The sequence below is a fragment of the Aethina tumida genome, chromosome 1, assembly GCF_024364675.1.
Source record: "Aethina tumida isolate Nest 87 chromosome 1, icAetTumi1.1, whole genome shotgun sequence".
NCBI lineage: Eukaryota > Metazoa > Arthropoda > Insecta > Coleoptera > Nitidulidae > Aethina > Aethina tumida.
The window spans coordinates 51,219,235-51,246,217 of NC_065435.1; the positions used below are offsets into that span (position 1 = coordinate 51,219,235).

At 32.6% G+C, this 26,983-nt stretch overlaps 1 protein-coding gene across 2 annotated transcripts; it reads right to left on the bottom strand.

Annotated features, from left to right (window-relative positions):
- Window positions 1-31: 31 nt before the first annotated feature.
- On the bottom strand, window positions 32-20,062 carry LOC109595178 (synaptotagmin-16). 2 transcript variants are annotated; one of them, XM_049970753.1, is made up of 10 exons: window positions 19,640-20,062; window positions 5,792-6,004; window positions 4,537-4,822; window positions 4,346-4,454; window positions 3,601-3,822; window positions 3,435-3,543; window positions 3,218-3,375; window positions 2,992-3,155; window positions 2,790-2,931; window positions 32-2,712 (listed from the first exon to the last, which is right to left on the bottom strand). In XM_049970753.1, exons 1-10 carry the CDS (start codon window positions 19,668-19,670, stop codon window positions 2,512-2,514), a joined length of 1,635 nt encoding a protein of 544 aa, XP_049826710.1. In that variant the 5' UTR covers window positions 19,671-20,062; the 3' UTR covers window positions 32-2,511. The 2 variants fall into 2 exon arrangements, with proteins under 2 accessions (XP_049826710.1, XP_019866040.1); XM_020010481.2 differs by having other exon boundaries at window positions 4,537-4,810; window positions 19,640-20,059.
- Between the last annotated feature and the right edge of the window lie 6,921 nt (window positions 20,063-26,983).

Consider the following 26,983-nt stretch of genomic DNA (forward strand, 5'->3'; position numbering starts at 1 on the left):
TTTTGAGGGGTTTTCAATGAAACAGTGCTACGACATGGATAATTTAAATTTATTTTGTACAAAAACGTTTGGAATACAATTATATTAAAAAGACATCATCAAGTTTTAGTGCAATTGTGTTCAGCAGTGCAATATTTATTTATTATATGTTTTAATATCATGCAAATGTAATACTGATATTTCACATAAAAAATGGACAAGGTACAAAATTTGTTCGAGTTTCTGAATTCGTACAAATAATACGTTAATAATGTTTTGTAGAAGGCAATAATTTCTTAACTTTTCACGTAACAGTTTTTGTGTAGGGATGGGGAAAAGTTGTTGAAACAAGACAGGTGGCCAACGAATAAAGGAAGTTGCCGACTCGTTCAAAAACTCCTTTCCATAATGGTTGTGGTTGATTATCTGCTAACCCACACAAATTTATTTCAATCCCATGTCGCCGTTCCTTTGTTTGTTGTCCTCTTACAATCATAAAGTCATATATACATGGTCCTTTCTTTCAATACAATTGTGTTTGTACAAAAATCCAGGATGCAGAAACAAATGACATCCTGGCATGTTCGATTTAATGGTGTTTACAAGCAGAAAATGTGTGGGAAAGTGGCACCTCCATATCGATACCACTTCAGCACACATTAGAAAAATTTCTCAATAAGCGTTTTACGAATAAATAGATACTAATATGTGAACGCTTCTTTAAGTTACCATCAATTGTTCACTTAATAATATTCAATAACATCAATCATAAGTTTGGGTTGTTTAAATTTAAAAAATTTCTTATCACCTCCAATCACATTCAAACAGGGTTGAACAATTTATATTTGTTTATGAACACATTCAATTGACAGTGTATTATACAAAGTAGTACACGTACGGGGTTATCTTTTTACAAGAGAGCGTAAAAAATTATTGGTGTATTAGCGCAAAGATTTACCATTTATTTACAAAATGCAACTGCAAAATGAACTATTTGCACAACATTTCCAATGCTGTGGATCTCAATCATTGAATAAAGTCAAAGACGCAAAATCACAGTTTGATTTGATAAGTTGCGGATACATGCAGAATAAGGAGACCATTCGGAAAAATGACAAAGTTCTTGAACATTGTTTCGATTGGCCGTGTAATTAATTACCCTGTGCTCGTTAGGGATCCGAATCAATAATCACTCTTAACAAACGTAAATAACACCTTCAATATCCAATAGGGTTATCATTTTTAATCGATTAGATAGTGTATATTTTTTAAAATTTGAATATGAAAAAACACTTAAGCCTACGGCGGCCCATCAAGAATTGACCCCCAATAGTAACAAGACACAAAAAATACAACCGTCTTGTTATGATCAATTTTTGACATGCCTATAAAAATTTTTAATATAAAACAGTTAATATAGTAATTTTTCTTCGTGTTCGCAATAAATGTGTAAAAAGGATTTCGTAAAAATAAAGTGTAGTGAGACAGACAGACACACTTTATTTCTACTTCTTCATTGCAAACTCGTTAATATATACATAGTTATTTGAATAAATGTATAAAGCTATGTGTGACCCATCCCTACATACTTTTTTTTAGGTAAAATTACTTCTTCTTAGCTTAAACCTAATTTGTGCTTACTTTTTGGCGTTCACCTGTATAATTAACGACGACACTGATCCTCAATGAAGAACGAAAAGTGCGTTGTACACCTACATAACGTTAAAACTGCGGACACATTCAGTGTTTTTGATCATGTTTTCTTCATTTTTATTCAATCAAATTCGATTTTAATATCACAATAAAAACTGTTGAATCGGCCCAACGAATGCGTACTAGATGACTTTTGTATCATGTGGATAAAAATAATAATTAACTTGGCGACAATCCTTTCTCATTAATTTGTTGATTATCCAATTTTTAAATTATTATTGAACCTGTTTTTTAGTTTTTTAAAAGATGTTTAAGTTATTTTCCTCTTCAGATTTAGTTTAAATTTAAATAAAAGAATAAAGAAAATTATTGTGCTTAATTGTTGTTACATTTTTATTAGTTTTTAAATTGATATGTATCTACTCTAACTAATCCGATAAACCATATAAATATGTCCTTTTCTCTTCAGTCTAACCATAGTCAATTTTTAAAATTGTATTGCTAATGATTAATAAAGATTTAACTAATTTTATTTAATCATCGATATGTTAATTATATTAATTGCATATAAAACGAACTGGTAACACCTTGAGATGTTTGAATGTGATTAATTAAGTATAATGTATGTCAGTGGATTGAAAAATAAGCCGATGGTGTCAAGTACGCAGTCGCCGGCCCACAAAAAACGGAATTCAATTTATTACAATTATCAATCACTAGCCATTCTCTTCCGTTTCATAATAAGTATACTTAACTAACCTATACAATAATACATAATAAGGCGATCGCAGAATTTACGCAGCGGCGTTCCGAGACGAGACGAGACGAGACCGGCGGTGGACCGGCCTAAAAGGGGACGGGGCGGGGGTCGTTCCACGGCTACGACTGCACCAGGACATGCCAGCGACAGATCTGCTCCTGCTGGAACTCCTTCATGTCCATCCAGTGGGCCAGCTCCTCGGCACCGCTTGAATTCAGACCGAGACTGAACCAGCCGACCATCTCTTTCTTTTTAGTGACACCCTTGCGGTTGTATACAGACACCATCAATGTCACGTCGGCCAGCTGGAAGAGTGCCACCTGCGAAAACGGTCACACTTACGTATCTGCTGTTGGATGCCTAAATTTTGTGTACTAGGGTTTAGAAAGGTGCTTACTTGAAATACAAAAATTTCCTTGAACAACGGATTGGGTTGGCCCCTTCTAACAGTCGTCTTGCTTTGGGCCAACTCCTGACCTGTGCTGCTGACTAGTATCAGTTTCACGTAGGTGTCTGGTGCCCGATTCAGGGACAAGTTTCTGTAAACATACGATTGACAAGTGTAGTTGATAAATTTTTACATGTGTGAAAGAAGCTACCTAAAATGTGATCCTTTTACCACTTCCACATTCAATCTTCCTGTGGTGGCATTGTAGCATAAGCCTAGCAACAGTTCAGGAACTCCACCATGTTGCATGGAATGCGTTGATCCAGTACTATCTGACCTTGCCAGACTCATCAGTTCACCAGTGCAACCACTCAACTGAAAATAATCATGAATGTAGTGTATTCATTTAAACAATGATCTAGTTTTGTGGAGCCTACCGTTATGTTGGACCTTGGTTCAAGGTTCAACCAGAAGTTGTTCTCCAGTTCCAGATTTATATTGGCAAAACTAACAACGGCTTCGCCGATTAGTCGTTCCCTACGCATGCGTTCACAGCCGTATAACCGCAGCCTTATTCCCATGGAATTTACATCCTCTGAAATAAGTCTCCGTCAAATCCGGACGCCTTTTTGATATTATTTGATGTTAATTTACCTGGATTTACTCGATGAAGAAGAAAACTTTCCATGTATTGTGGATTTTCTCCTTGTCGAATTTTGGTTTTGTGTTTTTGCTTTTTGCTGGGCAGTAACAACAACCGCACCTAAACCATATAAAAAATCATGAATATTTTAATATTCTTTCTGAGAAGAACAAGTACCTGTGTGTGTGTGGGTTGTCCACGATCACGACTTGGAATGTCCCTTGCTTGAAGTACGTGCACCGTCATCTTCCTCATGGGGGCGTCGTAGAGTAGGGCTATCTCCAAATGACCGCACTTACTAATGATCATTTGGGCTTCTGGTGGTTCATCTAGGACACCACCACCACACGACATCAGTTCGCTCTTGTCTTCGCCCTCTGTGTTCATCACCACGATGCACTACGATGAGAAAATTTAATAATAATCGGTTGCTTCAGTTTTTACAACAATGGCAATATTTTTATGCGTTACATTTATACAGTCTGATCACTTGATTGGTAAGGTGCAATAGTGTTCCTGTATCTATGCCTCTGTATCTAGAATTTAAACAACGGACAAGTTAGACCCAATTCATCTAATCCTAGTTTTCATCATGGCCTTCTTTGGTACTAACGTGCGACACTCATGGTGTGTAACTGCTAGTGGTGCAAACATCTCTATTATATAAAAGACTCACCCTATTGCTAAAACACACCAGGCCATATTTACAAAGTCCATCTACACTTAACTTGTTTTTCAGACTGTCGAATGTTCGACTTTTTCTTAGTCTGTACTAAAATAACATTTGTAATTCAACAAAAATGTAAATAAAAAGCGGCACACACAAAAAGACAGCACTGAAATACAAGGAAATGCGTCCCAGAATATTAAATATGGTCAAGTTCTTTCATTACTTCCAATTAAAATTTTATGATGTACTTACGTCTCTATTGCTGTTGATGTCGATTTGATCGCACGAAGATATCGCCTCTATTTTTTGATAGTCTATTCCCTGATTGTCAATTTTTGTTTCTCTTAAATCTACCGTTGATCTACAACAATATTTGACAAAACAACAGTGAAAGGGTATTCAAAATGAATAAAAACTAGCGACTGAATATATGTATGTGTCACCTGGTAAGAAGTGTCGTATCGTTGAGTCGGCTAGGTGCCGTTTTGTCGATGACGTGGCGCTCACCTACCGAGCTCGTGGTGGAGCTGCAGCAGGAGCTGTTACTGCTCATGCCCAGTCGGCCCTTCTCCACCAGCGACATGAGATCGTGGGTGGGGCGGAGCGGCGCAGTCGCATGTCCCAGGGATCCGTGTCTCATCCGAGATCCGCCGCCCGTCTCCGACTCTGAGCTGGAATCTCCGCCGCCTCCTCCGCCCTCTATCGAATATGTTTTTACTGAAAACATCACTTCATTAGTTGTTTCATTCTATCCGTCTACAAATTCCATTTAATGCTGTAGAAGTGCATAAAACGTGCAAAACTGTACTGCCAATACCTTTTATGCAAATTGAAGTGGCTAGGCTACATAATGAGGATTATTCACTCGGACAAAGGAAATTTAGAACCGGTGACTGTGGCGTTTTCAATAGGAATCGTTGGACGTTTATCGCGATAGATGTACGTGGAAAATCAATGTTTCGAACTGTTCGCGTGTACAAAACGGAAAATATGTCAGTGCGGTCATCGTACATATTTTAAGAGGTCGTCGATTGACCTTCAACCGAATATTTAATATATTCATCTACCCTTGAAAATAATATTTTTTATCCGTAAAATCTTAATGACTTACAAGAACAATTAAATTCTAAATAAAAAAATCATCAGTGTGGTCTGTTTAAGACTTTTTTCGTTTCTAATTCAATTTTTTTTAATTAATGAAATCTTCAAAAATAGGCAGTAAGAAATTCATGTTATAATAACTGTGTATGTGTCATCCCATTGAGGTCTACTATAACATTTTTACAGACCAAAAATGAGAAACCACGATTGAGCCAAGTTCTTCATTGAATTACAGCTTCTTTTAAAATGGGTAGATATTAAATTACATAAAAATTACTGCTACTTAATCAGACAAAAAACACTTTCTAATGAATGTATTACTTTAGTTCAACTAAACCAACGATAAAGTAACAATATCAATTAGTGAGTCATTGGTTGTCACAGTCAACTTAGTGCTTGTTAAAATGTATATATTTTCAACAAAATTAAACTAGTCTTCTTAACACCAATTGCAATCAATCTATTTGAGCAAATTATTGTTGTATACTTAGTTGATTACAATAAATAAATGCATTAGAATTTTTAAAATAAGACTCTTGATAACACGAAATGAAAAAATTAAATTTAATTTTGGGTGATATTTTTTATGTAACTTACCCAGCTTGTTCTTGATGGGTACCGGCGATATGGCACTAGGCACTGGCGGCGTCGGCACCGGCCTCGACGAAACCGGAGGACACGCTTCGTCGCAGCAACTCATGCCAGAGACCGTGCCCCACCACCATCCCTTGTTCCTTATGTAAAGCAACACCACCAACATAAGGACCCCCAGTCCGGCAATCGCTCCCAGCACCATGCTTCCATCAGTCCCTGCAACCGAACAATACCAAAGTGAATATCGATAAAACAAACCTACCAAGAATTTTATTCTATTTGTGGTGTTTTTTTTGCGAACGTTGAAAAATGATAAATTTATTTTCAACCCTCGGCTGCGATTGATAAAGAAAGTGTGATGAATCGATGTTAAACAATTCAAAGCAATGAAACGGAATGCCGTTTTGCGTCAAGTGATGTTGAAACAGATAATGGACGTTTTTCGCAAAACAAACATGATTTACACCCGGTCGCAGCTTTACGGTTTAATAAAGCGAACCACCAATATAAATACCATGAAGGCCTTTTTCAGTAGTTGGAGACTATTTCAATAAAGTTTTCAGGACCTGAGAGCCGTTAGGCACAATTGATATTAAGTTACGGAAGGACTTATCTTGAGCTTGTTTATTCGAGTCATTACGAAATATTCCGGTTCGCATAATAAATGTTACATTCGAGACTGAAATTTTAAAAGCACATCTAGATGATATTGAATATTATTTTTCCTCTGGGGTTTGTTATGCACTTATTTCTAATGTAAACATGCCAGGCTCCTTGAAAGCAATATCATAATTGGATTGTGACATTATCCTTGTGGGTGTGGCAAATTTTCCATTTATTTTCTCAATCAGCAGACATTCTGCAAGAATGCAGATCGTCCACAATCTTGACTATAGTAAATATTTTTGTTGCCTTCATCACTTTATGACGAAACAATAAGAAAATAACAAAGTCCACATTTCTTTAAAAAATAACACTTAAGAAAAAATAAGAAATCATTTTTAGTCATAAAAATGAATATTTTTAGTACTACTACTATTTAATGTACAGTATTTATTTTTAAGAAAAACATTCTAATACATTTATATATTTAAATTAGTACATGAAATTAGAAACAATATTTATACTTAATTTGTGTCAACTAAATGTAATTAATTTAAAATAAAATAGTATTATAAAATAAAACAAGAGGTCAAAAGTAAAGTAACAAAATAAAATACTTAGATATTTAATATTTTTTATTAGTAGTAGCATATCAATTATTTTTTATTACCTTATGGCATCTTCTTTCATGGAAGAAAGAAGGTTATCAATCTCTTGATTATAAACAGAATTCCTAATAATATTAGTTTCAAGCAATTCATCTGAGTTTTGAAATTTACCTGAATAAACTTCCGTCGTTTTAAAATTTATCATATCCCATAGATTTTCTATGGGGTTTAGATCTAGACTATGGGTTGACCATTTCATAAGATTTACATTATTGAAAGCAAAAAAAGTATTTTACAATATTGGCACTCCGTACCACGGATCATTATCGTGCTGTAAAATCTACGACAAAGGTATATTTTGAAATATTCTATCCATTATTCCAATTGTTTTTACTAATGGTCCCATTCCAAACCCAGAAAATGAGCTCCTTACTATTATTCCTCCATCCCATGTTTAATTGTTCCCTTGGTGTACGTAGAGTCAAACATTTTGTTGTTTGGATATCTAATCCATCGAATTCCATCTGAAGAAAATAAATTTACTTTCATCGGAAAATACTACGGTTTTCCATTTTTTCAGAACAGTCTAAGTGTTCCTGTGCAAACAGGCATTTGGTTTGGCAGCTCCATTTTTTCTTAAAATGAGGGTTTTGCAGTTACTTCTTCCATGTAAATAATTTTGCCTTAGTCTACGTCTTACGGTGCTAATAGACACCCCTAAATATGAATATTTAGTCACTTTTGGATGCTCTTCCATCACCATTATTGTTGGTTTTCTTCGGTCGTCCAGGTTTAGGAAGTGTTGCTACAGTTCCTCTGATGTTAGAAGCTCGAATTGTTCTTGACACGATACTTCAATTTAAATTTAATTGCGACGCAACTGAAATTTGTTTAGGTCCTGATTTGTACTTAGAAACAATAAGATTTTTAAGATCATTCGACAAAGCTCGTCCTGTAGGCCTACTTTGTATTAACTAACTGTATAAACTACTAAAGACAAACTAAAATTAAATGATTTATAACAGTGTTACTCTAATTTTGACTGTACAGAAAATAAAAAAAATTCATGAAAACTTTATAGAAACGAATTAAATTCAAGTATGATATCAATCAAGTTATAAGTTACACTAATTGACAAAAATATGGTTCATTGGTAATATCCTATCTGTATGTTTTTATTAAAAATGCTTTACTTTTGACTGATACTGTACGTAATAAACTATCTTATACAAATATTCTTTTATCTGCTGCTGAAAAGAGTTCAGTTCTAATAAGGTTTTCTTCCCTTAATATTTTTTTCTTTCAAATACACTGTTTTTTTTTTTGATAATAATAATTTTGATAATTTGATTTTAGTAAATTATATAGATTCAAAAATATTTTCAATATATTTTAATTTGGCCAGTAATATTATTGGAATATTTGCAGCTCTAGACAATCAGCGTATTAAATTTATTTTACTTTTTATATACATGTTTAATAGACCCAATCCATTTCATGTCTAGGTAGGTACACATAAAATCACTTGAACATTTGGACATAGCGTGAACGACGTGAAACATATCATAACAAGTAACAAGGCATCAAATCTTGCTTTTGGAGTTGATTCTGTAACATTGTGGGGTGGAATTATAAATATTCGACGATGCCACAACTTGGTTATTCAACCATTTGTTATTCTATTTGCTTTAGAATTTGGACCAGATTTCGTTCACCAGACTGCAATCCAATAGAACACGTATGAGACTGTCTTTAAAGACACGCAACTGCCAGCCTCAAAAATTTGAGGAGCTTGATAATGCTCTTAAAAAGAAGAATGGAATTTATGAGCCAATGAAAATATGGTATACCAAGTATTGATTTGAAAAATGTATTGGTTAATACTCTTTCTTATTTTAATTAATTTGTTTTATTAATTTCGCAAGGAATTTGGTGATATTAGTTTTATTACCTGTTATAAAGTTCTGTTATTGATGCAATTTCTTTATTTTATATGTATAATATAATATAATTTCTTTTGAAATAATCCAAATTATCTACTTCAAAAGACGCTCAATGTAATTCAAGAGGTTAATGGAGCTCAGAAAACAATTGTCTCATAAAAATGCCCCTTTCATCTATCTTCAAACATGTAACATATAAATGATTTATATGAACTTCGAGGAAACAGTTAAATTTTTTACCGCGATCGCTGATAATTATAGAGCAACATTAAATAAAGACCTTTATTAGCCGCAATTTTATTAGAAAACAAACAAAAACTACATGCAACATTAAACCTAATTTAATGTCTGTGTCCGTAAATATTGTTTACAGTTTCAGGAATTTATGACGAAGTGGTCGACTGTCGTTGATACAGCAGTAGGGCAGTAAAAAGTCCTTGGTTTTAATGCCAGCACGGCGATAAAAAACACTAGATGCAATAAATTTCTGTGACATTTTGAAACACGAACGTTTTATGCCAATTTGTTACAATATTATTCATACATAGTGCCTACTTGCACGACTCTTGATTTCCATGAAATTCTATGCGAAACGTACTTTGGATAACTTCAGGTTTCAGTTGTTAAAACGTTATAATTTTTCTTGGCAAACGAAATGTGCTAGTTCGGAAACTTTATCAATTAAAAATCATTTTAATATGTAAATAAAAAATAAAAATAAATGGTTGAGAACATACTTTTCTGTGTGGCAGGGAATGTGCCATGGTTCGTGCGTATGACACAGATTAAGCCTGAAATGAGTTGGCAGGTCGGGGAAAATAAAAAGAAACAAATAACGGGAATATTGTACACACACAGTTTTCGTTTACACTCAATGTAACTTTACACTTACTCTTACTTCACTCTCTTTTATATGTCTTCCTTTCCACTTTTAATGTTTTCCTTGGATTTGTATGCAAACAGAGATGGGCCTATCAGGCTAGTTCCACATTAACACCAGTACCCAGTACCAGGTATGCGTACCTTGAAATAAACGAAACCTTCAACCATTAAAATAATTTCAACTACAAAACAAAACAAATTTATTCAATTTACATATTTAAAATTCAGTCCCATTTGTTTGACATCAACTGTGATACACTTTTTTTGCCTTTATTATTTCTTACGAAACGCCCAAGTACGTGCAAGGGCTCTTTTTGCTACCGCAAACAATTTTCTTTAAATTTATCTTCGTTTTTATGTGGAACGTCGTTAATAATTGTGTCACGTCGAACGAACGAAATTGAACAATGAAGCTAATAGTTACCCTCGGCAAACTTTGTGCTCCATCTGGGAATTCGAGAAACGTTAAAATTTAATATGTCTCCTAATGAAAAAGGTGCGACACTTCGATATTAATTATTTGCTCCTTTAATTTAATTTGAACAGGTTCTCTCTCAGGAACGGAACGGAGCACGCCTCTGGGTTTAATTACGTTCTGCTTTTGTTTAACGTAACAAAATTGTATATTTATCTTCTGACAAATAACTCAATGTTATGCAGGATTTTGTTTAAATTGAATACGTTCGTGCATCAGGTGTAGGTTAGGTAAATAGAAATCTCAAAAAAGATTATTTAAAGTATTTTCAATCAATAAAATTGTTGTTGTCGTTGTTAGGACCTTCCGCATGGAAGAAATCAAACAAGTATCCGCATCGTGTTAATTTTCATTTCAGTCGACATTTAAAATTGTAAAGGCGACGGAAGACTAATTACAATGCGGCGTTTGAATTATTTATCACGAATGGCGAAATGCGAAAATACGAGTTATTAATTTTATAGGACGCAATAAAAAAAAGAAACATCGCTTTTCCATGCCAGGTATCTACTTTTAGGATCTGCGTTTATTTTTAAATTAATTGCGCCATAGGAAAAGCGAAGAGGAATAATAAGAAGAGTTACGTATTATTGAGAAAGTGACACAATAAAAGCTTTTATTACTTGTTATTCAACGTCTAATTTTATCCTTTAAGCTTTTACAAAGTCTTTGGGTGTTATTGATTATTCTTATATTTAGATGATCAGTTTCTTTGAGATGGAAATATCTAACGTAACTTTTTTATTTATAACTCGATTTTAATGCATAATAGCTCGAAAGATATTTAGATTTTTATCTGTGTGGTGCCACCGAAATCTACTACAAAATGTCAAAAAAAAATGAGAAAACTTAATTGGGGTATTTTTTATGAAATAATTAACTCTCAAGAAAGATTAACTTCTTTTACAGATTCCTAAGGACATACCTAGTGTGTGAAAAATTGAATTTTTTATGCACATTTCGAAAGTACCCTCAAAAATAACATAGTAAAATTTCATATGAATATTTTAAATAGTTTTTCAGATAGAAAGATACGTTTACTACGAAGCCTACCAGAGTTATTGTTCGGGCTGCAATGTTGAAAATATTTTGATTGGTCCAACTCAAATATACTGCATTATTCAATTTCTTTTTTTATGCAATTTGCAATTTAGTGATGTGACTTTTAATCAAGCGCAAGGCTTTTGTTTCAAAATTGCTGTAATGTGTGAATGCGGCGTTTTGTATATAAATTTCGGGCCTATGATTGAAAATATATTTGAAATAAATAGATATTTAGTGGCTGCGCCTTTTGTGTATCGATGTAAACAGAGTTACGCCAAGGAGCTGCCTCGAAAGGGGGTCGGTCATTTCGAAGAAGAGCTACAACACCCCAACAGGTGATTTTTGAAGAAGAGGAAGGTAAATATATGGAACCTGGAGACTCGAAGACAAACCATCCGATCTCTTAATTTTTTTTCTGCTTATTTTGTATATGTTCCTCTGTTCAATGATACTCCAGTTTTTGTTTAATAAATGTAATTTTGGCTAAACTCTGCCATCTTTTAAGATTTCATTTTTTTTTTCACAATCATCGATAAAGGTATAGGCAATACCTTCTAGCTTAATAATATATAAAATTTTTTAATCCAACCACGAAGAAAGCGCAATCTCTGCTGCAATGAAGAACCTTTTTTATTTAGTGACTTACGAGATAGCGAATAACTCGCTTAAAATAAACTTTTTTCATTTGAAATTTGCAATTTATATTGATTATTTGTACACAAATGTATCCTTCAAATTTTAAAATATTTGATGAAGTAGTTTTCACAAAAATCACTTTTCTTTTAGGCTATTACAGTAGTTGTGTTCCTAAATTATTTATTTTGGACAATTAATCTTTGGAATAGAGTATCACCTATATCAGATATTGAAATAATTATCATTGTCAGTCAGATAATACAATGTAACGGATAAAACTGACTTGTGGTCGTTTGACACTAAGAATAGTGTATTTGATATTTTCAGATATCTTTATTTCTATCTTCTATATTTTATTTGTTTAAAAGAAACACATTAGTAGAAAAATGTATAATATTTTTTGTAAACTTTGGTATGTATAAATGTTGAATGATACTAAGATCATTGGAGATATCCTTTGGATGGATGATTTAGAGTCATTATTTATTAAAACTAATTATAATATGCGCCGCAAAATTATTAACGTTTGAATATCTTTTTTTAACACAAAATTTGAAACGGTCTGTATATTAAATTATTAGCTATAATACTTTAACAATACGGTACCCTAAAATTTTGGCCAAAATATTTGTTTTTGTCCAGAACAGAAAAAAAATTACATCAACATCATCATTTCTCGTAATTTTAATACAATTAATTTTGCAATTGTAACAGTATAAGCAACGGCGGTAGCCGTTGCTCTTCACGAAGGAGGAAAAGTCAAAATGTAGCAATAGTTTTCATTGACTTATAATGTATGCCAGGAATCCATACGGAGAAGACTAAAGAAAGGCAATATAACCCCGTACCATGCTGTAACAGGTCTCTTTTTGATTACAACATATCGTAGGGATGGACTGAATTTCTCTCGGGTGTATCTTCATTGGGGAGAAGCTGAGTCGAGTCATATATTGTTTAATGATCAGTTTAGGTTTTTTTTTTTAAATAGCGATGATCGTCGTAGAAGAGTTTATAGACGACATAGAACATTACGCTCAATGTAATATAGCTGAAACTCTTACTTTTAGAGAAGGATCGGTAATGCTTTTGGGGAGGCATTCGTTTGCAGGCAAATACGGAACTGGTTGTCATTGCTGGTGGAAGTTTTACGGCTGATAGGTATATAAAGGAAATCCTAGAACCTCATGTTGTACCCTTTACTCCATTTATTGGTAAGCATGTCAATGCTCGACCTCACTGAATTGTCAGAGACTACCTGGACGAGGTAAATACTCCGCTGATGAACTGGTCAGCTACAAGTCAGGACTTAAATCCGATTGAATATCTGTGGGACCATATGGGAAGACAAGTAAAACCACCACACCAAACACCTTACACCAATTAAAGGAAAAGATCATAGAAATTTGGCAGGGCATTGATCAAGATGTCATAAAAACATTAATTTTAAGTATAAGGCGACGTTGTCAAAAGGTCATAAACGCACCTGGTGGAAAATTTTGTTATATTTAATTATTTCTCCAATAGCATTGTATTTTTTTTTCTTTTTCAATAAATATTCATTGATTTTCCTTAAAACTGTATCCTTAATTTCTTTTAAAAATATATAAGAATATAATATAAGAAAAGTAACATACTTATTTCATTTTTGTTAATTTATTCCATAATTTTGCGGCGCAGTGAAAATATGTTAAATAAAATAAAAATGTTGTGTTATGGATTAAAATAAAGGGAGTGATCAGTGTCATTAATATTTATTTTGCGATAAATTGGTTTTTGTAATTCTTGATAGAATAGGATTGTAGTGAAATAATGAAAGTGAAAAGCTCAATAGGAAGATTCGTTACCGAATACCGCCTTAACATCGTAATTTCGTTTAATCACTCCTGTACCTACGCTAAGCAATCGAAAGTTATCGTTTCGGTCGACAGTGTTGTGTCCTTGAGTTCGTTGGAACGGATGGTCCGAATGCTTTTTGGGGAAACGAGGACGCGTTGGAAGGATCCGCGTGGGCGTCGCTGCACTCCCGAAACAGCTGTCCCGGTGAAAATAACCGCTCTCTCTCACCTCGTCCCTTTTCCCTCGCGTTTGTACTACGGGATGGAAATTCGCGTGGGCGCGACCACTTGTTGGCGACCAAAACTACCTGAACTTTTCAATCTCGGCCCGATCTTTGAAGTGCCTTTGAAGTGCATCTCGTGCGCATTTCAGCCGGCAGATTGCTGGCCTTTGCTGAAGGCCTCCGACTTGAACTTCAATATTAAGTTATTTCTTTGATAATCAGTCCGTTTGACTGCATTTCCTTTGAGATTATCAAATGGATTTGAGCATTCTTCAGGTATCTTATTGCATTCTCCTTTTCGGTGGCATGACATTGGACCTGAAAATGTCATTTGAAGGCGGAGCCCTGGAATATATCGATTTAGTCAAGTCTCTAGTTCACTGGTCGTTATCAAATTTAGAGCTGGATAAAGTACGCAGTAGCTCACTAAAAGTAAAATAGAGTCCTTCATAGTACAACAAAGAGTACATTTATAAGGATACAAGAAATAAATTCAGACGACTTAAATATAGACTATAAACAGCAATTCAATTAAAAGTAAAAGTCCCGAAACTTAATTATAGACATAGTCGAATCCAGAAGCAACACACCGGGTGCAGGGGTGCACACAGGTGGCAGCTGCGGCTGTGGCGGCGGCGATGCAGATGTTCAATGAACCGATCGTGGCGGCGGAGGGGGCACGACAAAAACACCGGCGCCGCCCGATCGATAGTCGGCGGCGGTGGGTGCGGGGGGTTGTGCGGGACGGCGACACAGGAACGACTCACTTTGCGTGGGCGGCCTCACGACCGAGGGGAAGACGCCACCGAAAACACGCAGCAACTGGTTGCTCTCGCTCCTTTCACACTCTGCACACGATTAGTGGCGATCATGACGTTTTATGATTCCATAAATGGTGGCAGCATCGCATCATATCGGTGCGATCACTTGGGGGTGTATATGTTTGTTATGGATTTCATTTTATTCGTTTCGTTGTCAGTGACAATAAAACAAGAAGTTGATGTCGGTGCTTACAACTGGCACATTAATTAAAAACATATTTCAAGAAAGTTAAGCTCGACAGTGTTTTTCTTATTCACTGCATTTATATCGAATGCATTTGATTTCGGTCTATAAAAAGACTTAATTATGCAATCTTATTTAGTTACATAAGCAGTAAAAGGTGTTGAAGATTTCTTTTCATTTTTTTATCCGGTCTTGATTTGCTGGAGATTAAAATGTTTGTAACTATATAAACTATCGATTAAAATTGTAAAAGTCGGGATTTTGACGTATTTTATCACTTCAAATCAAATATATGTATGGATAAAAACTTTTCCGTTAAGTCTCTTGATATTCTAAAATATTTTTGACATTTTATTTCATGGCTGAGTTGGTCAGAAGATATAAATTTATTGGAACCATGTGATTTTTAAATCCGTCACTGGAATGAATATGAAATTTTATATTTGAGCAATTTAAAGAGTGCCAAATTTAATGGAAAATGAATATTGAAAATATTCAAATGGGATATTAAAATTATTTAATAAATCATAATATTTTCATTTTTTTATCCGGTCTTGATTTGCTGGGGATTAAAATGTTTGTAACTATTTAAACCATCGATTAAAATTGTAAAAGTCGGGATTTTGAAATTATTTATTGCTGAAAAAAATACTGTTATGGTCAAAGTGGCTGAAAATTGACAAAATGCAATGAAATTTGAAAATCACCTTTTTTTTCAATCGAAACGAATTAGAAATATACCCATCCAATAATTTACCCACCTTACTGATAAAATATTAGTTTCCTCAATCAATGCTTTGCTTTAAGTAATCAAAAATTTGCCATTAACTAGATGAATGGCCCAAATGAATTATTTACCTTAAACATTTGTAAAAGTTCCTATATTTTTGTTCTAAACGAATGATAATATTAAGAAAATGGAAATGTACTATAAATAAGTACTTCAATCTAACATGAAACTAAAAGAAATTGTGCTGGAACCTTATTGAAATATTTTCTGAACATCAAATATTTGATGCATTTATATCGAATGCATTTCATTTCAGTCTATAAAAAGACTTAATTATGCAATCTTATTTAGTTAAATCAGCAGTAAAAGGTGTTGAACATTCCTTTTTATATCTGGCTTATTCAATATATTTTTAGAACGTATTTTATCCAGTCAAATCAAATATATGTATGGATAAAAACTTTTGCGTTAAGTCTCTTGATATTCTAAAATATTTTTGACATTTTATTTCATGGTTGAGTTAGTCAGAAGATATAAATTTATTGGAAACATGTGATTTTTAAATCCGTCACTGAAATGAATATGAAATTTTATATTTATGCAATTTAAAGAATGCCAAATTTAAAAGAAAATGAATATAGAAAATATTCAAATGGAATATTAAAATTATTTAATAAATCACAATATTTTCATTTTTTTACCCGGTCTTGATTTGCTGGAGATTAAAATGTTTGTAACTATATAAACTATTTATTAAAATTGTAAAACTCGGGATTTTGAAATTATTTATTGCTGAAAAAAATACTGTAATGGTCAAAGTGGCTGAAAATTGACAAAATGTAATGAAATTTGGAAATTAACATTTTATTCAATCGAAACGATTTAGAAATATACCCATCCAATAATTTACCCACCTTACTGATAATATATTAGTTTTCCCAATCAATGCTTTGCTTTAAGTAAACAAAAATTTGCCATTAACTAGATGTATGGTCCAAATGAATTATTGACCTTAAACATTTGTAAAATTTTCTATATTTTTGTTGTAAACTAATGATAATATTAAGAAAATAGAAATGTACTATAAATAAGTACTTAAATATAACATGAAACTAAAAGAAATTGTCCTGAAACCTTATTGAAATATTTTCTGAACATTAAATATTTGATGCATTTATATCGAATGCATTTCATTTCAATCTATAAAAAAAGACTTAATTATGCAATCTTATTTAGTTAAATCAGCAGTAAAAGGTATTGAAAATTTCTTTTTATATCTGACTTATTCAATATATTTTTAGAACGTATCTTATCACTTCCAATCAAATATATGTACGGATAAAAACTTTTGCGTTAAGTCTCTTAATATTCTAAAATATTTTTGACATTTTATTTCATGGTTGAGTTGGTCAGAAGATATAAATTTATTGGAACCATGTTATTTTTAAATCCGTCACTGGAATAAATATGAAATTTTATATGTGTGCAATTTGAAGGGTGCCAAATTAAATGGAAAATGGATATTGAAAATATTGGGGATATTAAAATTATTTAATAAATCAAAATAATTTCATGTTTTATTCGGTTTTGGCTTGCTTTCTGATAAAATAGTATTTTCCTCAGTCGACTTGCCGATAGTTTTGCTTTAAGTAAAATAATTAACCGATAAGCAAAAATTTGCCATTATCTGGTGAATGGCCCAAATGAATTAATTACCCTAAACGTTTGTAAAGTTTCTATATTTTTGATTTAAACTAATGATAATATGAAAAAAATGGAAATGATGTTTGTCCCCTGAAAGTAACTTTCTGGAACTCCAGTTTTATGACTTGCCACCAAAATCAAATTTTAAGTACGTACTAAATGCATCCAAAAAAGTTGGAGCGTCCTTCCAAATCTGTTTATTGTTCAGTTGCTTATTTTGTAGAATTTCGTTCTCCATTTGCTCAAAATATCCCCTTTAATTGAATGCGGTGTGCGCCGTAAATGTTAGAATGAAACGAAGTTACTGACTTCCGTATTGTAACCATATTTGCATTTTACCGCCCCCGATATAAATTCAGCCTTCATCGGTCTAAAAGCATAGTGAAATCTAATTAAAACTCGAAACTGCACTGCGCGAAATTTCACGTCACGCCTGGAACACTAAAAGTTCATACTTCACGATCCCGGATTGCATAGCCCATGAATAAAGTTAGGAACTCCGTTAATTCTTTCATGAATCTGAGGATACTGTTAGCCGTGTTTTTTTATTTGATAATGTTATGCAACCGTCACGACACAAAGGTGCGTGTTGTGTTGTCAGCAAATCAAAAATTTCCTATATAATTCAAACTAACAGAATCGTCGAACACAAATAGGTGAAATCGATTTTCACAGACTCTCTATCCGAGGATCACGTTATAGTTTGGCGCGACTTTGAAGCCGATAAACGTGATTGTCACATCGCAAAATATGTGCAACTTCACGTGATCCGTCACATTCTGTCTAAAAACTAAACCACGTACAGCTCTGACGACACGTCACGTGTCAATTTGGCACGTTGATGCCGGTGCTCAATTTTTCCCGTCCGTATTTTTAGTCGGATTTCCTGCATCGATCTGTTTTGATTGGTTTCACTTTCTTTAATTACATCGGAGGTGTCTAAATTTATAAAGTGTGTTGTCTTAATCGTTTCACGATTTTACCTGACGGGGTGAACTTGAAAATAAAAAAAATTGCTGAGGACTTCAAGGGTCAATTTTTGATTTTCATAAATTTGCTCGTAAAACGTAATTGCTTAACGTTTGTAATTTGTAAATAATACATAACGGGGGGAAGTATTGACCTCTGATGATTATTTTATTACAAAGTTGAGGTTCCAACCTGTTTCGGGAAAATTCTATTTCGATTTTAATGTATTATTCGTGAGGTGCGTCACCTGAAACATTTCCGATAATGTTCGGACACTTTTCCTAATTTTATTTCACCACATTAACAAAATTTCAGTGAATACAATACAGTCAGACTGGTTTTAATGATGTCAATAAAGTATGTGAAAACTTGTGTGTTTATCTTCCTTTGGGGTGACTTTTATGGATAATTATCGAGAAACTTACAAAGAGCATAACGATTTTACTTTTTTATTTCACCTGCCATTATAATTTAATGAATTGTTGTATGTTTTTTGAAACACCCTGTAATATTCGATGATTTGCATACACAATTAAAAGCAGTAGTAACTGATTAAGCGGAAATGACTCAAATAACATTATTATTAATAAAAATATTATACAAAATTCTTAAAACATTAAATAAAGGCGTTCTTCAGTTTTCCAGTAAATCGTACAGTTTTCCATTCCAATTTCATTTTATGCCTACGTCTTACTTATACTGACTGGTTCAGTAATTTTGTCAAAAGATTGTGTATAGGTTTTTTTAATATTTATGGTCAGGGAATATTATTGTAGAATTTGTTCAAAAGCCTGTAATTTTTTCGAACACTGTTGGGTCAAAGCTTTGATGTGGAATGACAATATTCTACAAAACAACAAGCGCAAAGCTTAGCCGTGACTCTCGACACGGCGTCTCGTAAATTAAACAACGTTTTCAGACCAATCAAAAAAACATTAAACGCAGACTACGTTTTTACATCAACTCCTGGGGAACGGCGTCGAAAAATCCGCATTAAACGGCTAATCAAGACATCCATCCACTCATCTTTAACCCAGTTCCGCGGAAACTAGGTCATGGAAAAAACAAACACTGCACAAAGACCAATCAATTCTGTCATTCTCCATATGGACATGGACGAATCAATTTCGATACCGCAACGCACTTTTGAGGACCTGTACACCGAAAAAAAAAAATCAACGATTTCAACTCACCATGTAAATAAGTCTGGTTCGATATGAGCATTTTGGTCGTGCCGTGTCGAATCGTCCCGTTCGTTTGTGCAAAATCACATTCCGGAACGGCGATGCAATGACATTGTCCCGACGAAGCGAACGCCGCCTCACCGCGGTGTCGTCCCCGCGCCTATTTGCCAACGTGATCCTGGGCCCAAGATCGAAATCGTTCGGCGCCTTGTCTTGTTGCTCTCGTTCGAATCGGTTTGTGGGCCAAGTGATGAAGCGCGTATCACGGAGTCACTCGAAACGCACTGGAAAGGAAAACGCGGCTCCGGAGACTGTCGGCTCATGGGGCGTGCGCCCTCACGTCGCACTTGGGACGATTTCCTCACAAAATTGTGTTGTGCATTTCGACCGTTGAAGGTGTCGTTGGACCTGTTAATTTATTTATATTTTTGCGCCCGATTGGGTTGAACGTACACTCGAAATGAAATTTAAATTTTTTATTCAAATTTAAACTTATCACGTGTTAATGTTGTGATACAAGGAATGCACTAATTTTCAAATATTTATGTACATTACGTTTAACTCCAGTAAATTCATATATTCTTAAAAACAAATTAACGATTCTTTATGATTTACCTGTTCAAAAATGGTTTTAACATCAGTTTCATTTAATTCGAAAAATTTAACAGTGAATTTATTGTATTTTTGCAGTAAAATCGTGTTGTTATTATTACATACATATTTAAATGAAGTGAGACCTGTTCAAGCTTCATATTCCCAAAAGAATAAGAATGAGTACTAGGTGCGGCGGCCAGGACATAGAACGCCTGCGTAACTTTGTTATCCTTGGCAAAGGACCTGAACGCTGACGACCACAACACATCCTGGGTCATTCAGGGTCTTAGGGCTCCACGCGGATCTTCTACTGGAAAATTCCAGTAAGAGATCCCTAACTAAAATTTATTTCTATTTAATATTTTATTTATTTCTTGTGCATAATTTTTTATAATATACAGTAGTGCTCACTATTATAGCAATTTTTTAAAATATTCCATTGCCATAACTCTTGTATCTAATGTGAATTGTTAAAATAGTATTAATTCACTATTGTTGTCTTACACATTAAACTTCTATATTCTCATATATGAAAAGGATTTTTAATTATTAAATCTGAGTTATTTAACAATTTTGGCCTCCGTGGCTTAAACTCGAGCATATTCCGAATACACGACAAGTCTATATTTCTTCAAGACTCTTGAATTGTTGTGACGAATTCATTTAACTCTTTCGTAGGCGGTGGGAAGTGTTTTTCCCACATTTTTATTAATTTTTTTATCTTTCAACTTATCTAATATTTTTGAGGGAGGTTTCACATTTAATATATATTAATATACATAAATGCAATTAGTTTCCCTAATTACAAAAAAATTTTTCACAAATATTTTTTCACAGAGATAAACATTTAGTGGGACTTTGATGATCCCACACAAAAAAAAGACGAATTTGTATATTTTTGGAGCCTTCCAGATAATGAAACTCAATCTGACCAAGAAGAAGATGATGGTGCAATAGAGGAGTTCCAAAACTTAATGGAGTTGCATAAAGAGACAAACTGGTTTCAAAATAACCCCCAAATTCCTTCCTCTACAAGTAAAAATTTATTTTTCGCATATTCCCATATTTATACGAGATAATTAAATTTTTGGTATTAAAAGTTTCATCTAACTCTCACTCGTAAGTTTGTCGCCACGAAAGGGTTAAATTTGTAAATTTATTATGTCGAATTTTACTAAAAACCAGGCTTTTTCTTGTAGGTCTAGGGTCAAACGAACATCCATCCACTAACCATCTTCTCACAGTCCTTGAACTAATTTCAGTTCAAGTCCCATTTCCTCCAGATTAGCTTTAATTTCAGTTGACGATAAGATTGGATTGTTTTTTGACTTCGAATTATTCAGTTGTCGATTTTCTTTCAAGTTTTTCGAACTCAACAAACAATTTCGACAAATTTTTCGTACCTATCACTTGGTCAGTTTCTCTGTATTTTTTAATAATACGGAAAATAATTGACGAGTGAAACACTGTTCACGTTAAGTCCCATTTTTTCTAGGTTGGCTTTAATTTCAGTTGACGATAAGGTTGGGTTATTTTTTGACACTCCGATTAGTTGCTATAATTATGGCTGTTACTGTATGTCGACATAAATATTTACAATGTTAAAAGCAATTGAAAGACAACTGAAAAATTGGAAGCAGTAAACATATGGATGATAGATGATTATCAATTAGTCATTTAAATTTTTGGGATATTTTTATTTTTAACTCGGTGGATTAACCTACATCACATATTTACTATTTTTATAACTGCTTGATTAAAAATATTTATATATACAATGGGGCTCATCAAAATTGTTTTATATATCAGTCTATTGTAACATTTTATACAATCAAAAAATGAGTACGGTATTTTTTCTGGAAAATAAATTAAAATTGAATTTAGCATCTTTCAAAATATAATAACTAAATATACTACTTCTCCTAATGGATAAATAAATTAATAGTGTTAACAAAACCACAAGTTCAATTTTGTCTGATGCACTATATTTAATATATTTTTAAATATATTGTAACGAGCTCCAATCTGATTGTGACAACTGATGAGTAAGACTATAATTTGATATTAAATAACATTTTTCTACTAAATTTATTTATTTTAATCGTCTGAAATATGGAATAATATCGAAACATTAAAACATCAGCTCTCACAAACTGTTAATTTTTAATGTGAACACTGCAAGCTCAATTTCACTGCTGACACCATTCAGTTACACACTTTTAAAGATATTTTAACTCAAGGTTAGTGCTAATCTGATTGTAAGAATTATTTCACTATTTGATATTCTATTGACACACTCTATTCCATAATTTGGTTGTTCAGAAGAAATAAATTCATCAAAAGATTAGCAATTTTATTTTATATATTTATTTAATAATGAGCTTTTCTTATTTTCAGTTCAGTCAAAATAATATGATAAACATTGGATGAATGTTATAGAAAATATTTCTCATTACATTTTTATTATTGTAAGCTTATGTTATTATTCAGTAAAATTGAACTGTATATGAAAGTATCATACAAATATTCATAAACACAAAATATTATCAACTCATTTTTATCTTAAAAATTGTCTAGGAAATTTAATAGTGACATAACATTCATGAATCATACCATGCAAACTCTATTAAAGTGTTGTTAAATAAATGGAATATATCTACAATTGTTCATAGATAAGTTGAACAAATATATCTTCCCTTAATATGTGAGTAAAATTCATAAATATTGTTATTGTAAGTTATAAAATTATAAACAAAATCTATATTACCAACGTTCAAATATATTTTTAGTAATCAACTGTCAACATTAAAATAATTTAGTACTATACAACAATTAAAATTTTCAATAATAGGTACTTTATATTCCGTAGTAATCATTCATTCCGTAAAGGACTCTATGACAGTTGTCTACGCATCTGAAAAAAATCAATGATATATAATAAAAGTGTACAATAGAAAACGCACAATACAAACAAAACGCTGAAGGATCGAATTTGTTTAGCATATGTAATTAATTGGCGTGTGTGTGTGTGTGTGTCGGTTGTTGGTCTCCGGAGATCTTTTTGGGTGTGACGGACATAGCACACACCAGCACAAACAACAAACACACAAATGTTGTAATATTTATTTCCGTTGATTCGATCATTGATCGCGTCGCGTCCGCAGCCTTTCAGTTTCCGTCGAGATGAGCTCCCGAGACGACGACGACGATACAATTACGTCGCAAAATGCAGTCGAACCGATCTACGAGGATTACCAGCTGAGGGAGAAGGAGCCCGCCAAAATCAACGGGATCTGGACTTGTAAGTCGAAGACGCTTTTCTTTTCTTTCCCGCTTACAAATTTAATTTGTGACACTTATTTGTTTGTTTATCTTTCGAAATTCTGACAGCGTCTGTGACGTTTCTAGCGCACAACGTACGCAAATCTAGCACAAGGTGCGCGTCTTGCCTTTTCAGCGAACGGATCGAGTCCGACAAAAATACGTGGAAACTGGAACGTGCGGTCCATGTTTTATAGGGAAATATTTAATATTTATAAACGTACGTGACTATTGTCCTGAATTTTTCGATATTAAACAAAATTAAATTTGTGAAATTACTTTATACTGTAACAATAAATTATCTATATTAGTTTGATAATATTTTTTTAGTTTCTGAAATAAAACAAACTCAAGGTTTAACAAGGCAAGACAGCATGTTTAAAATATCTAGCGGTAGTCGATTATCTATTGCGGCCGCACACACGCGATTAAATTCAAAATTTGGCACATAACTGCTAATATGGATAACAAAATTCAAAATAATATAGTGGAGGATTTAAAAAATTATTTCGAAAACTTTTTTTATAATTACTTTTCATTATTTATCATTATTTGTTCCAAGCTATAATTTTAAGTTTTTTGAGTTAACAATAAGCCTGTCTACAAAATATAATTCAGACCATCTAAAATTTTATGACGATAAATATTTTCTGGATTTTTCCTAAGTATCTTTCTTAAATCTATATCATTTTTACATAATAAAAGTGGAAAATAAACGTAACTAACAAAAAGTAAAGTAACATTAGGTCTACAGAGAAACATAAACTATCAGAAATATACAATAGGGGAAAAAGTATGGAATATTTTTGAAAATTGGATTTTCATCCCCTGGGATTTTTCATATCCATTGTAATAGTGTTAAACAAATTCGTTGGTTTGTGTCCACCGTCTAATATTCTAGTATTACCGCTCACCGTTTTTAGTTTGGGTCTTTTTGTGAGATGAGTTTTTTGACATGGAAAGCATTATGGTTTGAGGATGCTTTTCAAGTGGAAGGTAAAACGGATCGTTTTCAATACAGGGACATAGTGGAAACACCATATTTTCATTTGCTGAGGAAGATCTACCACTTCCTAGGATACTTCAACAAGACAACAACCCCAAACACACGTCTAAAATTATTTAAGAGTGGTTTCTAATGAAAAACATCTGTGCTTGAATGGCCGTCTTAGTACCACGATTTAAATCTTACTGAGCACCTTTGGGAAGTATTAGATCGTCGCATCCGAATAAAAAACATCAAAAGCAAACGGGAACTTCTTCAAACCATACAGGAGTAGTGGCAATAAATTCCTGTTGACATTTCTACATACATACATACATACATACATTCTATACTTTTTTCCAGACCAAAGTAATTTTTTATTTAAAAAACATTAAGTAACATTTATAACAAGTAAATTAATATTCCATATTTTTTCCACCACCGTAGGTATTAAATTGAATTCAGACCATTTATTTATAACTAAAATACAGTCAAAAACTAGCAATAAGTATTGTATTGCTCTTCATTTTTCGTGAAACACTTATTGCTAGTTATAAGTGAATACAGAAAAAATGCCAAATTGTAGTAAAAGTCTGTTAGTGTAACGATATATACTACTTTGATTATAATAAACAATCAATTTTTTTAGTAAAATTCTATTTATTTAAATAAAATGCTTAATTTTAAGCAGTAAAATAACATTTATTTAATAAAATTTTTAGTTTTCAGCAGCTAACTTATGATCTATAAAAAATATCAAAACTTTTTCGGAGATAAATTATAGAAAATTGAATTCTCTACAAAAAATGTCATATAAAATTTTCCCATAAAGTTGATGGTTGCGTCAGAAAATGAGAAAAATATCAAAATTTTAAATCAATCCAACTGTTATTTAAACGGGAAATTAAAATTTACGATGCGGCACCTCTTAATATTAATTTTAAGAGCTGTAACAGTATTTTTTTACCATTTTTTTGAAACAATTTCCAACAAGATTTTCGATATAAATAAGAAAAAAAAAATTGTCGATTTTTTTTTGAAACAATCTAATATATATATATATATATATATATATATATATCAAAATCAAACATATAAGTACATATTTAATCTTTGATAAAGTTACGTAGGTGATAGAATAATATACTTATAAACCAATAATGTTTTTTTAAAACATTTTTTTAATCCTAACAAATATTACAGATAAGGTTAGGTAACTGATAAATAAAATTTTATTTTTTTAAGTCATTAAATATGTATAAAAATTAAATTGAACAATATCAGTTTTTGGCGGTTCACACAGAACATAATCATAATTTAACAAGGCCGGCGGAAGAAATAAACCTGATTAAGAAAGGCTTAAAGAGAGATAGAAAATTATAGCAAAGTCACTTTTTATACTTTAATTTTTCCTTTACTAGAAAAAGTTGCAGTTCTTTTTGAATTATTCACGATGAATTCGATCAACGATAGATGTCAAGAATATCCATCTTTGAAAAAATTTGAAAAAAATAAATTTTAAGCGATGATCACACGTGGAAATGTTCCAATTGTGAGATTTGCTGTTTCCAAATAGGGTTTGCACCCTAATCTTTATTAGCAAACTCACACCTCTAATTAAATGCAATCAAAATATGGTAAATATTTAAAATAATTAGGTACACTATATTCTTGCTCCCATTATTCATTTTGTACCTAAATCAAAATAATTTCTACTTTTGAAAAGAATATATTTGTCAAATAACTTTAAACAAAATTCTTAATATTTTGTAGGATATCCTTTGTACGTTATAACCACTTGTAAATGGTGAGTTAAAGATTCAATCAAATATCAGCAATAGTTTTGAAATTGATTTCAATTAATCCTCAATTAATAAGCACAATTCATCTAAATTTTATGTTTTTTGGTGTTTTAATCGAGATTACGTGTCGTTCCACATATTTTCAATTGTATATCAGGATTTTACGCTGACTAATCGAAAGTCTCAATATATCATTATCATGCATAAAACTCCATATAATTGGTAAATTATTGGTGGCAAATAGTTCCATTATATCTTTCATTATGTTTCTATATACGAAATGGTCTCTTTTATTAATAATTTTTTTGTAATGGTCCTATACCATGCCAAGGAAAGAAACTCGAAACCAAAACTTTTCCTCCACTGCATTTGTAGTGTATCTGGGAATCAAATTTTTATTAGGACAACGATGAATTCATCACTTCAAAGTACCCCTTGCCAAAATTCTGGATGTTAGTTAATACATTTTTGTGCAAACTTTTTAGTCTTGTTCGAATATTCTTTTTTGATGCCAATGGTTTCTTTACTGAAACATTTTCTGCAAGTTTTGTTCATTCAGTCGACGTCTGATTATTCTACTAGACCCACTGATATTGTATGAATTAATTATTTATTTTTTTATTTATCTAGAGAAGAAGAAACGATGTCATT